Genomic DNA, 14,044 nt, shown 5'->3' with positions numbered 1-14,044 from the left:
GTATTGATGATCCATTGGAATGACTTGTGAGGTTTCAGGGGGAATGCTGGCATTACTGTTTTGTGTATTCTATAATGTGCCATTGGGAAGGGTGTGGTCTGGAAAGTATTTCTCAGCCATTAATGCTTTGTTTGCGTATCATGAATGAAAACAATGCTCCACGTAGACCTCAGCCTGCAGCTTAGTCTTTGAAATGAAGCAGGCCTAATGAAATGCATTTCTTCATATCAAAGTGGTAACCATCCTGAATGGCATAATATCTCCACAGAAATTGAGTAACCTTTCCGATAGCTGTTGGTCATCTGCTAGTTTTGAAGCTGTATCTGACGTACCCGATCAATAAACACTAATTAACTTGCGGTCTTCTTATTACTATAAATGTTATGTTGATATATTAAATAATGTGCTAAGTGTCTGTGAATCAGTCTATGAATGCCCTTTTGAAAATAGCTTTTTTCGCATGGCCTTGCTAGAGCCCTCTGAAACTCGACACCAAGTCCTGGCTATCAGAAGGGATACTTGAGGAGAGTTTGTTTATGGACCTTTGGCATTTATTTAGCAAATACCAAGGTCTGATCCGCAGCCTTGAGCACGGATACACATTTGCTTTGTGGTCAACTTGGCTTTTCCTCTCTTTACCAGTGTCCTCCCAATTTCAAACTCCCTTGAATCTTTTCCTGGATCGCCCTCCGATCATGCTTTCCGTTGTCGTTTAAGCAACACCAAAGCAGGATTGCTGGTAAGCATGGCAAGAGAAGAGGAGAGGCATTTTTGGCACACTAAAAAGGCTATTCTGCCCGTCCTCCCTTTGCAGGGAGATGTACAAGCAGCCTTTGAATTTAGCTGTTTACATGGCAGCCAGGTCTGCTTCTCAAACCCTCACTGAAGTCAGTGGGTCTCATTGGTGCGTAGTTGAGTGCCAAGTATGATAAGTTAACTCTGACATAGGCTGACAGGCTCACTGTCCGTGGTGTATAATTACAAGCCCAGATCAAATCATCATGTTACATTTCCTCTTTCCTTACATCTCTCCATCATGTCATGGATCAAATGGAATTGACAGCTATGCATGCAGCGAACTGATAGCGGTCTCCCTCCAGTCCTCTGAAGGGATCATTAAATAGAGATCAGAACATCTTATGAATTATTGGGAAAGTACAGTAAATGGCTGCGGTTTACTGATTGAAATTGATATGGAAATCGGGGATCAGATAAATCTGCACCTCACAGTTCCACTTCCGTGCCAGATTTGTATAGGTGTCTGCAGTGAGCTTCTGCTGAGTTATTACAAGTAGTCTGCCTTGTTCAATTACCAGGGCATTTCACTTGGCTACTGTAGCCAAATGCATCTCTCCCTTACCTTTTCAAGAAACACATCTATCAAACCCCATCCAGTAATGGGAACTCTGTAGTGGGAAGTAACACTGTTATTGGGCATGGATTATAAAGCCTGTGGAGTTAAACATTTTTTGTAGGCATTAATTTCTTAAATACATTTTCATCTAATTCAATGTAATCATCAATTTTAAAACAAAACAAATTATACTAGACATAAGGGGCCAGGTTGTTTTGCATAGCCTTGTGTGTAAGAAACTCAATTAAAGACAAAAGAAGCGTTCTAAAATGTGCATTCTCCCACCTCCCAAAGCACCTGCCCATGCAGAACAAACCCGCTCTCTTGCTGTTCTGTTTGGACAGAAATCAATCAATCAATCAATCAAATGTATTTATAAAGCCCTTTTTACATCAGCAGTTGTCACAGAGTGCTTTTACAAAACACCCGGACTTAAACCCCAAGGAGCAAACAACAGTAGTATTGAATTTCAGTGGCTAGGAAAAACTCCCTAAGAATGCCAAAATGTAGGAAAAAACCTAGAGAGGACCCAGGCTCAGAGGGGTGACCAGTCATCTTCAGGCTGTGCCGGGTGAACATATTAAGAGTACAAATTGTAACAATTAATAAATGCATGTGGGCTGAGTCCAGAGTCTATTTAAACTTAGTCCAGGTAGGAAGCATGACCAGATGGACAAGGAAAGGGACAACACTGGGGAGGGGGAGGTGTCAGCACAGTGGCAGCTGAAATTGTCAGGAATCGTCTTGATCTGCAACACAACCAAGAGGACTTTGGACAGGGACAGCAACGGGTCTTTCAAGCCAGGTACTCCTCAGGTGTGGGCCAGGACTTCATGTCCTCCTAAGTTTAAAACGGTGGGAGACAGGGAAAATTTAGAAAATGCATTCCTTATATCTACAAGGATTTATAGTGGAGAAGGAGAACTGACCCTACTCCCCCAGCACAATAATATAGCAGCATAAGACATTGGGGCTGAGACGGGGGGGTCCGGTGACACTGTGGCCCTATCTGGGGGAGGCCCCAGACAGGGCCCAACAGGCAGGAAATCAATCCACCCACATTGCCAATCAATCAATCTAATGTATTTATGAAGCCCTTTTTACATCAGCAGATGTCACAAAGTGCTTTTACAAAACACCTGCCCTTAAACCTTAAACCCCAAGGAGCAAAAAACAGTAGTGCTGAATTTCAGTGGCTAGGAAAAACTCCCTAAGAATGCCAATATTTAGGAAGAAACCTAGAGAGGACCCAGGCTCAGAGGGGTGACCTGGCACAGCCAGAGGACCCAGGCTCTTCTGGCTGTGCCAGGTGAACATATTAAGATTAATTGTAATAATTAATAAATGCGTGTGGACTGAGACTAGAGCCTATTTAAACTTGCCAAGCATCAACCAAAGGGACACCCACCAACCGCAACCACCCTGAATGAGGGCCGAGTATTGCCAGCAGAGTACAGCACAATTGCACAAGTGCGCAACAGAGAGAAAACAAGAGCCAGTGACTCCACCCCAGAATGGCATTTGGTGGGAGGGCATCCCAGTGGCGATGAGAAACCAGCTGGCAAGACAGCAAGGGTGGACAGTATTAAGCCTTTCTGGTCACCTTCACGCCCCTGGGCCAGACTACACTTAATCATAAACCATGCTGTAGAGATGAGTCTTTAGTAGACACTCCACTATAGTAGATGTGTTATAGTGGAGCTCTATGAGAGAAGGCCCTGCCTCCGGCTGTTTGTTTAGACATTTTAGGTACAATTAAAAGGCCTGCATCTTGTGATCTAAGGTTACGTGAAGGTATGTATGGCTGGATCAATTCAGCGAGGTAAGTAGGAGCAAGTCCATGTATTCATTTATAGGTGAACAATAAAACCTTAAAATCAGCCCTAACCCTAACAGGCACCCAGTGTAAGGACGCTAGTACTGGAGTAATGTGTTCACATTTTTATGTTCTAGTTAGGATTCTAACAGCCGTGTGCAGCACTAATTGAAGTTTATTTATTGATTTGTCAGGGTAACCGGAATGAAGAGCATTGCAGTAATCTAATCTAGAAGTAACAAAAGCATGGATTCGTTTTTCTGCATCAGTTTTTGATAGAAAGTTTCTGATTTCTGCAATGTTTCGAAGATGAAAATAAGCAACTCTTGAGACATATTTTATATGTCGCTTGTGGAAATCAAGCGGTTGTGACCCTTTACCGACGTTAGGGGGAGCCTGCAGACGCTCTCAGAGCCTTAGTCGAATCTCTGTGCAGAGCCGTTTGAATCGGGGACAATACTGACGTCATGGACTTTCACTCCACTAACCGAGAAACAAAGTATCTGCGAGACTCAAGCCGTGAGAATGGAGCGTGTGAATCCACAGGAATAATACTCGCCTGAAACTGCTTTTAAACTTTATAAAACTCAATAAACAAACATGGATATGTTTAGAATTGTCTGCTTACTACTTTCTTCTTCAATTGTAAGCGTAGGAGCTCAACTCACGACAGGTAAGGATCTTTGAATCTTTCTGTGAGTAATATCCTAGGAGCGGAGGAAAGTTGGTGGTGAACGTTGTAGTTGTAGTTATTTAAATCAAGGTGTGCACTATGAAATTCCGTTGATCCGAAAAAAGTTAATATACAAAATAAACAATGGTTTCTATTAATTCTGAGAGTCTTTGGAATCGTTTATCCTAAATCGATCCTTATTCCTGCCGTTGCCTTATTTCAGGTAGGATATAACGAGCAAGTAAACATTCAAAAATATACAGCTAGACGACTTCCCAAAAAGGTTGCCACCTTGAACGAAGGTAATTTAGTTTTTCCGTTGAGGATCGCATGCATCCGTGTGTACAATCGGGCCTATTGAAAAGTTATCGGTTCCAAGATTTATGTGCGATCGCAACATTTAAATTGTCTGGATAGGCAGGTCTATGATGTCAAGCCAACCTTGGAGTAAATAGCTTGTATTTGTGTTTTATGTTGCATTGCCGACTGTAATTAAGGTTGCGCAAACGCCATTAAATAAACACCCGCTTGACATTTAGGTAGGGTACTTTCGGTCAATAATACGCTGAAAATTGAAAGACTCAAAAGTTGGAACCTGCTGTCTGTAGTTTCGAGATGTATGCCATGGTTGTTAAAAAAGCAACTTTTCAACATGAAAAAGCATGGCCTTTATATACATAGGTTACAGCGACTCATATCCATTTTAGCAAGAAGCAAAGGTAAAAGTGAGTTGGTTGAGAAAGAACATTAATTCGTTTTATTCGATGCCAATTTGAGGTTGTAGATAAAACGTTTTTTGTGTCTGCTGTGAAGATCAAATGCTTCTCCCCTCCGATTGCAACACTTTCATCCAAATGTATACTCTTTATAAGTGACATGGAAAGACCACGCCAGTTGTAATTGCAAAATCGCGAATTAGAAGGATTGCTATTTATTGAAATCTGATTTTGGTCTATAGGTTCACCACCAGACTATTTGGAATGGTAAAAATATTAGTAGCCTTTTTTCTTGTGCAAAGGAAAGCCAGTATCTTACTGTTGACGGTCTCATACCATGTCCCAGGGGACTTGAGAAGCAGCAGGCGGTGGAGTCCTGTTGTCTAAACCATTCAAAATGCAAATGCTAAAGAAACCTGTGAAATAGATGTAAATTCCATTTCCTCACAGTCCCAATCACTTCGGGTTTACTTTTAATTGATCTCTCATTAGCACTTCAATCCACGGGGTCTCTGAAAGAATTGGCAGTTTTTTGGAAAGGAATCTGCGGCGTACTGATATGTAGGCAGATATGTAGCCCATAATCAGTAGCCACTGCCTCTATAACCTTTTGGTCTAATAGACCCCTTTCTGTTGCTGATTATCTGTGGACCTCTTCAAAGTGCATATACGCTTTCCTCACATCTGTCTGAGTGTAACCTACATCATCAGATTAATTCACCGCTGGTGGTGGCGGTGGTGGTGGGGGGGGGGGGGGGTAGAAATAGAAAATACAGCTGTCTGTATAATTGCTGATTAATTAATCAAAGTCTTCACCATGGATTAATTACATTAATGTAATCAAAAACACAGGATGACAAATGGCAAATTACACATTTTGGAGATTTGTTTGGTAAATTAAGTGATTATTCTGGTGGTATAACAAAAATTAACCGCAGGCTCACTTTACATTTTGTTAAGCAATGCTGGTCTGAGATGAAAAGACACCGATCAGGGCGCTAATCCACTTATTCATTTTCTGTTGCTTGCATCTGGCCGCAGCGCAAATGGGACAACCGGTGAAGGGTGAGTTACTGAGCTGTGCTGTGATTGGACATGGGGACCCTGTTAAATGTGACCTGATGACTCTTGGCTGTTGTTTGCCACCTTGGATGCTCAATATGTTGTCTGTGCAGTTTTCTTACTTCAGCCCTTTGTTAATGGCCCTCTCTGCAGAAATGGCTAGCACTGTTCCTATGTGATTTGGGACACAGCATGTAAAAGGTTAACTACATTTCCCCCCTTGTACAACCATTTTCAAACCATGACTGGCTTCAGTTAACATTTGTTGAAATACCAGACGTTCATTTTGTTTGTGTGCATGAAATAACGCTAATAACTGCTGGTGTTACAAATAAGTGACACGATTTTCCGTACATAGAGTACATGAAGTGATTACTATTTAAATTATATTCATCTTCAGTTATCATTTAGTGTTTGTAATAACACTGTGTGGTGACTGAGTAGCATCATTATTTATTTGTTCACCTATAGGGAATATGCATGACTCTGGAGAGAGATGGCCATTAACCTAAAGGTAGATGCTGCAGGAGAGGAACAGCTGTTACTGGGTGACATGTATTCAAAATTGACCCCTAGTGAATAGTACACTATTCTGCCTTTTCATATGGTTCTTTAGCACTAGTAAGAACTAGCTATACCTCAAATAAACTGTTATTGGTTGTTCTGACGAATAATTCCCCATAATTCTTGTTTTCCTAATGCCCATATCTTTGATTACTTTGATATGTTTGGGAAGTGGAGACAGGTCCATGAGTTGCTTCATGACCTATGGAACGGCAGAAAACCTATGGTTGGGGTATTGGGCAAATAACCAGAAGGTCGCTGGTTCGAATCGCTGAGGCCACATGGTGAAAAATGTGTCAGTGTGCCCTTGAGTCCTTGAGCATTTCTCCTGTATGTCGCTCTCAATAAACTCACCTGAGAAACGACTGAAATGGAAGGCAATGGGGTATCCTTCAATACATGTCAGCTTCAGGTTTTTCATTTACACATTTTGTCCCTACTGTGTGTTTGCTACATTGTGTTCCCATTGTCTACGCACAGGTCTTGTTTAACCACCTTTTTTAAAAAGGCTACAACCATGTTCTGTCAATATAACATAGGGCTGATTCAACATTCCAGCAATATGGACATTACATTTGAGTTGGGGAGTAACGGATTACAAGTAATTACAAAAAAAACTGTAACTGTAATCTGTTAAATTACCAACTAAAATATTGTAATCGGATTACAAATACTTGTATTGTTTTGTATTATTACTTTTGGATTACATCAATTGAAAAAGAATAGGTGCGCGAAATAATTATGACAGGCTGCATGCTTGGTTTTTATATTTAATGATTGAAAGACATTGTTATTTTAACCAAAATAACAATTGAGCGCCTCAGTTGTTGTGTGTGTGATCATCATGTGCGGAAACGTGGACGCGCATAAGCAGTTTAGTGACTGATGAAGTGCTTGTTCAATTGGTAAAAACAGTGTGTATCTATATTAGCCGACTCATTTAGAGGTGATTAGTAATACTCGATGCATCTTTCTCAGAACAATGATAGCCGATAGGCCTACCTCGTGTTATATATTAGTTCAAGTGTAATATAATATACGTTTCAAGGTTTGCACCGAACAACACTGCCGAGAAGAGTTGCACTGAGAAACTCAGACAGGAAACGTTTTTGAAGATTAGGCAATTATTTGTTAGATAGCTGTAACATTGGCTGCCTTCAAGAGAAAACATTATATGGAATTAATCATGATATTTAAGGAGAAAAGGTGTGTTGAGAAGCACTCTGCCGAAGGATGATGATATGCATTTGAAGCAACCACCTCAACTCTGTGCATACAGGTTAGGCCATGGGATTCTGCTTGCTTTGCATCTCGGAATATTGCATCTATTGGTTATCATTGGCTGCTGACGACATTTACTTTAAACTAAGAGTGCAGGTGTATAATCACAGTTTATTTCTATAATTTGCATTATGAAAATAAATTGCTGCTGGTCCTAATAATCATGTTACGTTCTCGCGGGTAAAACGTATTTGTGTGCGGATGTTCACGATTGCAAACGTGCGTTCGCGTGCCTGGGGTTTCAACACCGTTTAGATGATGTTGGTGGTTGTGGAGCAAAACATCAGATTACTGTAATAATGTACGCAAAAATCTACAGATATCTTGATTTAAAACGTCAATACCCTTTTTGAGAAATTGCCACTTATTTTTCAACAATGTTTTGAAGCAATTAGAAACATGAATAAAACAAATAGCAGAAAAGGTTAACACATCCTTCGATTTTGGGTTATGTTCAGATAAACAGCCAGATTCTGGAAGATGGAGAGTTAATTGGAAGACTGAATATCTGACAGACATTTAGCATGTAATGTAGAGATGTAGCCCAATCATATTGTAGTAGAAAGCAATGGTTTAGAAACCCTTTACAAAGGCGCTGTACAAAACCCTTAAGTTAAAATGTAAATTAGTTTTTGGCCAGTAATATAAACTCTAACACTGATTGATCCCGCAAAGGGTGTTCAGCTGGTTATAGGCTATTCCTATGCCTCTTTCTAATGCCTCTTAATAGGAAAGTAATCTAAAAGTAATTCAGTAATCAGATTACATTACTGATTTTGAGTAATCTAAAAGTTACTTTGCTGATTGCAAATGTGGACAAGTAACTTGTAACTGTAACTGATTACATTTAAAAAGTAACCTACCCAACCCTGCATTTGCATGAAAAAGTACATCTGTGATGTCTCAGAATGGATAAACAAAATGGGATGTATGAATTTTGATGTGTGAATGTCTTCAGTTCAGCCCTGCCGCATTGTTACAAATTGGTATTGTGATAAATTGCCTGAATTGATAACAATGATGTCTACAATCATTATTTAAATGCAAAACTGTTTAAATTACGACTACTAAATGTTGAAGGCATCTTGTTAATAATAACCCATATCACCAAAACGATTTCACTGTTGTAGTTTACTTATCATTAGGAACAATATTCACCACATTTCTCTGATAAGTCATTGGGATGGTCGGTCTTACTTGATTCGATCTCCAGTCAATGGTACATATTGGGGAGAGTGCCCACCTCACACAGATGCCTTGTTTAAATTTTGAGGAAATTAAGTTAACTAGAAGCGTTATGGATGTAAAATGAAGTAGTTAGATTTTGGAAGACTATTAGGAAGTCTGAATATGTATGTCTTAGGGTTAGTGCTAGGGTTAATTACTTGATTATAACCATTACAAAGAAAATGATTTCATGGAATGTATGTTACAGAGTTGGAAATGGACATTCAACAATCACTCCAGGACTGTTCACATATTGTGTTAATGAACAATCTTCTCATATTATATTCGTAGGACTATTTGCGAATCAATTTCGGATGTGAAACTAATTTTAATGAATTTTATCCTACTATTTAAAAGCAATTGCTTCTACAAATTGCTTATAGTCCCAGTATTTGCCGACCTTTGCTGTAGAGCGTGCAAAAAAAAAAACTCAAAACACTTCAATTTAGTCCTTACTTCTTCCTAACTATCACATCTTCTAACATTGGAGGACAGTTCTGAGTGGAAAAATGCTAATTGACCTCTTTCTTATAGCCATGAAATATTTTTGACTTTACTGCATAGAGTAGGTTTATTAGTAGTTCATAGCAGAACATGGCAGAGCGAGGCATTACCAAATACTTCAAAAAATAATATATGTACATATGCTTGATATACTGTATACATTTAATTCTCATGTGCACTAAATGTTGCATTGGGAGAAATGCAAGTCTGATTAAGATGTTCATGGATGGATTTGATAAATTTTTCACAGTTTAAGCTTCTGGATGTGACATCGTTTAGTGTGTTCTGCCTCTCATTTAGTGAGTTAGTAGAAGGCTGACAGAGGTACTGCAGGCTGCAGTTGGCGACTAACTTATCCTTATAACGTCTTCTGTTTGCATTTTTGTAAATAATCTGTTCAAGGATGTGCATTTGGTGATATAGAAGCAATTATTGGTAGCGTGAGTTTTGTTCTGGGGAAAAATATCCACGAATGGAGGAGCTGGTTTTCTGCAGTCAGTGTGAACTTTCGCCGCTTTAATTAGACGGGGCAGTCGTTCCTCCCTTGGGCAATAGAGCGAGGAAGATCCACCTCTGCTTTTCAATACCAATAAGAGTGGAAGTTGCTGACGACTCAGGGCGGCCCAAGGAGTCTTCTATCTTAGTTTTATTACAGGTTAGGCGACAGTGAGAGCAGTTGCTTATCTCAGCACCTGTGGAAGAAAGGAATGTTTTTCATGTGTAGCCTCAAAGAAAAATCTATTTGCAGCGTGCAGCCAGGTATTGTTCTGTTTTACGGAAGTTTCCGATTATGCATGGTGAATCAATACCTGACAAAATGTGTCAACATTCCGCAGCGGTGTGCATTTTTTGTTTCCCTAAAAATCAGCAGCCTCCGTATAATTTCCCCCATATATTTATTAATTCAGATCTACACCTGGAAAGGTTTTGTCAGCGCGTTAACTGTCAGACAGTTTTTGCCGGGATTACGAATGAATAAGCAAGTTTGTTCTTATGAACCAGACAGATGTGTTAAACACAGGCCTACCACTTTGAATAATGGAACCAATGACCCTTTACCGTGCTGCTTCGCGTCATTGGTGTATCCAATGCCCTGCGCTCTCAGTGGATATTTGGCCACAAGAGGTGTATTCTTTATTGGAGCATTTCATCCCTTTTCAGGCCTGTTGGAACACGCAAGGCATCAAGAGCCTTTATGAATGGGTGCATGGAGCTCTTCATGATGGGGGTGGCGTTGATGTGTCTCTGCTCTCAGCGTGCATGTCTGCCAAGTATTTAGGACTAGGAGAGATGCTCCATGATTGTTTGTGTTCAGGGCTCCGGTGAACGTCTCAGACTTCAGTTATTCCTGGGCTTTGTCATCACAGCATTTTGGAGATTAAAGCCGTAATGGCATTTTTGGTGGTCTTTTCTGATGCCTACCCTTAAGCTTCTTCTGAATGCTGACTGGACTGTTCCTAAGAAGAGACTGGTTGTGAAAAGAAGAAAAAAATGTCTGATGGATTAGATTTTTGTCTTCAGTCTGTTTGGAAGATTTAAGGAGATTTAAGTATTGCTGCATTGTTTCTAATAAGATGATGATTTAAGTGATTATACAATCAACACTCTATTTTGGGAAGTGCTGGTACTGTTTTTAATTAAAAAGAAAAACTCTACTCTTGATTTGGTCTAAATGCTGTCACTCGGGACAAATTTGAAAGGCCCGGCCAAAATCCCCTGCTCAGTTTTTGTGAGGGGAAACTGCTGGCAAATCTATTTTAAATCACTTATCATTGTTTTATTTGGCTCCACTTACTGCTTGGAAGAAGTGTATTCAACTTATGGTCTTGAACTCTCCTGGGTTAAGGCGTTTAATGGCAGGCCTGTGTTTCTCCGACACCATGCCAGGGTGCGTCTGACAGGTTTAACAGGCATGCAGGAGCAAAAAATGTTATACATCCCAGTTCAAAACAGACATTCAGCCACTTTTACTTTAAAAATACAGGCAGCCAACATAGACCCATGGTCTTGAAGTCAGTGTGTAGGAGCAAGCAAAAACTAGTTAATTCAACTGCTTATGGCTAAAGCAGATGGGAACATGCACTTTGCAGTGTGGAAAAGACCACTGAATTACAAATTCTTGAATAAGCATTTCCATAGCTTTTGAATTCATACCGGCATGTTCAATACATACTATGCAGGATTGTGGACATCAGTTGTGGGTGAAGTGTAATGAGTACACACTGCACAGATAATCTATCGAAAATCCAGCGCATACTAACTTGGAAGGCGGGGTCTGGAGCTGTCTATCTGTACGTTTACGTAACAGAATAATCTAACATCTTGAGTCTTCTTCGATATGTCTGGGAAAATGTGACGTATTGTAAACAAGCCCAAAGGGATCTGCCCATCATTGCCACTACTGTGCTCCTGCCCGTCTCCCCGTGGAATGAGTTTCTCCCCATGGTGTGATTGCCTCTTCGTAGTTTTCATGGCGGCCTGAATATCATCTGCTTTTAATGTGTCTGAAAATCTCCCCTGGGCTAATGTCTCAACCTGATATTAAAGTGAAATTCTCGCGCATCCACACCATCTCAGTGCTGAAAATGGATATGAAAAGGAGACTTCTCTTTCTTGGAGTATTTAGTTATTTTTCCTTAAAACATTTGCCTGGCACTTTTTGACACTTTTTTCAGTGATTAGGGGGTGGGACTGTATGCAGATACATATGGGGACATGATTTGATGGTTTTAAATTGTATTGTCTTGACTATTGCACATTGTTTTTGCTGTAGTTGGCTCTACCTGCCACACAATTCCCAGTATAATACCTTCATAGCTTGTTAACTAATTTATTTTCAGTTATGGAGACAATACGTTTTAAGCACAGTTGTTTACCTGACTGATCAAAGTTTTCTCATGATTCTCTGTTGACCCTATGTAACAGATATTGAGAGCTAAATTTAGATGTCTACCCTATTTTTAAACTCTGAAATGTTCTTAGGACTACAGCGAAAACTAGCTACATTGACTCCAGCCATCAACATGGCTTCATTCAAACACCTGGCCTACAGCAATTTGAAAAGATGCCCTGTTCACTCACCCCTGTCTGTATGCTCCTTAACAAGATAAACTTGCCTGACAACTGAATTATTTTGTTTTATCCTTAAAGGAACTAATGTCTTCAAAGAATCAGTATTGAATCGCAAATATATTGTATTGTGTAAAAGGTATTGCATGTTGGTTTGGGCATAGGGTTGGGAATTGCCAATACCTAATTCATTTTTCATCTTAAAAGGAAGCAGTGCAGGCCAATCCTAATTTTTTATGTGTCATTAACTATTTTAAATGTTTGTTTCAAGCAAATAAATGCCATCGCTTGGTTGAAAAGTAGGCAACAAAGCTTAGAATGTACCCTGACACTCATGATAACTTGTTATTTGAATTTTATAACTGGGAGGCATTTCAGAAAATAGTATTTGCTTGTTAAGTCGGCACAAAACAAATGTTAATTATATTTCAATCGTGTCCACCCCCAGACGGTTTTCTGTATTGATATTAGGTACAGTGAAGGAACAAAGAGACAAGTATCTTGGAATTTATTGGCCCTTCATTTACTGATTTAGATTTTTAACAAAGTTTGTGTCAGACAGAAGGGAATTCCTTCCCCGCATGTGCTCCCTGCGTTCACGGAGGTCGAAACATGAATGTGTAACTCGTACATTATAGACACATGAGTGGTGACATTAGATCTCAAAAGACATTTCCTGCTGTTGTAAAGTAGCAGAGATATTCAGTAAAGGGCGGGTTAACTATGTGGGACACACCACTGTAGCTATTGAACAGTAATTCAACATTTTCATTTTTTGGTTTGTGAGCATGACACGTTCTCATTGGAAGTGTAAATCCAAAAGTGTTTTTCTGTCTTGGTTAAATATTACTTAAATAAAAATGTTATCACAGCAGTTGTTGCAGCCTGAATAGGCCCTAACTCAAACAAAGAAGCAATTCCTTTCTCAGAATGCAGCCAGCGTTTCGCTTACCAACACAATTACCCGATCACCAATTCCCCTGCCACACCAGGAAATGCTTGCTACTGTAGTAAACAGAACATGCCTCCGTAGTGTATGGCCTAGATTATCCTCCTCACACACCTGGAGCAGATGTACAACTAGGTAAGTTAAAATGTCTGATCTGTGCAACTGGACCTTGGGCACAGTTAATTCAAATAGGTAAAATGGCTAAAACAACAGTCCGAAGTAACGATCTGGTCACTTTGCAATGTGCTCTCAATACGCATGAAGTTGAGGTAGAGCTGGCATTTGACAGAGGTCGTTTTGGTGAGTCGGAGAGGTATGTGTTTACTGTATGAACAGCAAAGCCTGTTCGCTGTTTATGTGCTAGGCCTTTTGTTTGCCCCTCCCCCCAAGTTGTGGGGTATGCGTGACGAGGCTCAAGAAAAGTATTGCCCCAACACTCCCCTCCCTGTGACTCTCTTAAAAGGCCCCCAACTGACTCCAGAATTTGTGTTCTTAGGACAGAGTTTTCCTGATATTAGTTTGGATTAACCACAGCTTTGTGGGTTTGGGCACATGAACAGGGACATTTCGATAGAGCCAGTCACTTTGAAGGACGGAACAGTGAATATTTCTGGGCTAGAGTTATCCTTGCCTTGAAGTCTTGACAACTTGATTGTAGATACTCAAAGCGTAAGAATAGTGGTACCCAGCCCAATATATGAACATTCTCCTCATCTGCCATAACACGAGGCTGAATATGAAGCTGTCAGATGTACCTCGGCTTTGTGCCTTATTGGTATTCTGAATGGAGATATGGGTGCCGGCAGGTCATCCCTTGTTTGTCAGTGAC

At 40.1% G+C, this 14,044-nt stretch overlaps 1 protein-coding gene across 23 annotated transcripts in view; it reads left to right on the top strand.

The window, feature by feature from the left end:
- Positions 1-3,649: 3,649 nt before the first annotated feature.
- Positions 3,650-14,044, top strand: part of ptprk (protein tyrosine phosphatase receptor type K) — a 139,308-nt gene continuing 128,913 nt past the window's right edge. For 8 of the 23 annotated variants that reach the window (XM_029114470.2, XM_029114467.2, XM_029114468.2 and 5 more), the window contains exons 1-2: positions 3,650-3,843; positions 5,601-5,624. In XM_029114470.2, the coding sequence (XP_028970303.1) occupies positions 3,771-3,843; positions 5,601-5,624 (97 nt within the window). In that variant the 5' untranslated portion in view covers positions 3,650-3,770. The remainder of the gene's footprint in view (positions 3,844-5,600; positions 5,625-14,044) is intronic. The other 15 variants (XM_029114473.2, XM_029114472.2, XM_029114466.2 and 12 more) reach the window with 4 other exon arrangements.

The sequence above is a fragment of the Esox lucius genome, chromosome 18 (assembly GCF_011004845.1).
Source record: "Esox lucius isolate fEsoLuc1 chromosome 18, fEsoLuc1.pri, whole genome shotgun sequence".
NCBI lineage: Eukaryota > Metazoa > Chordata > Actinopteri > Esociformes > Esocidae > Esox > Esox lucius.
This window is presented reverse-complemented; position numbering and strand designations above follow the sequence as displayed.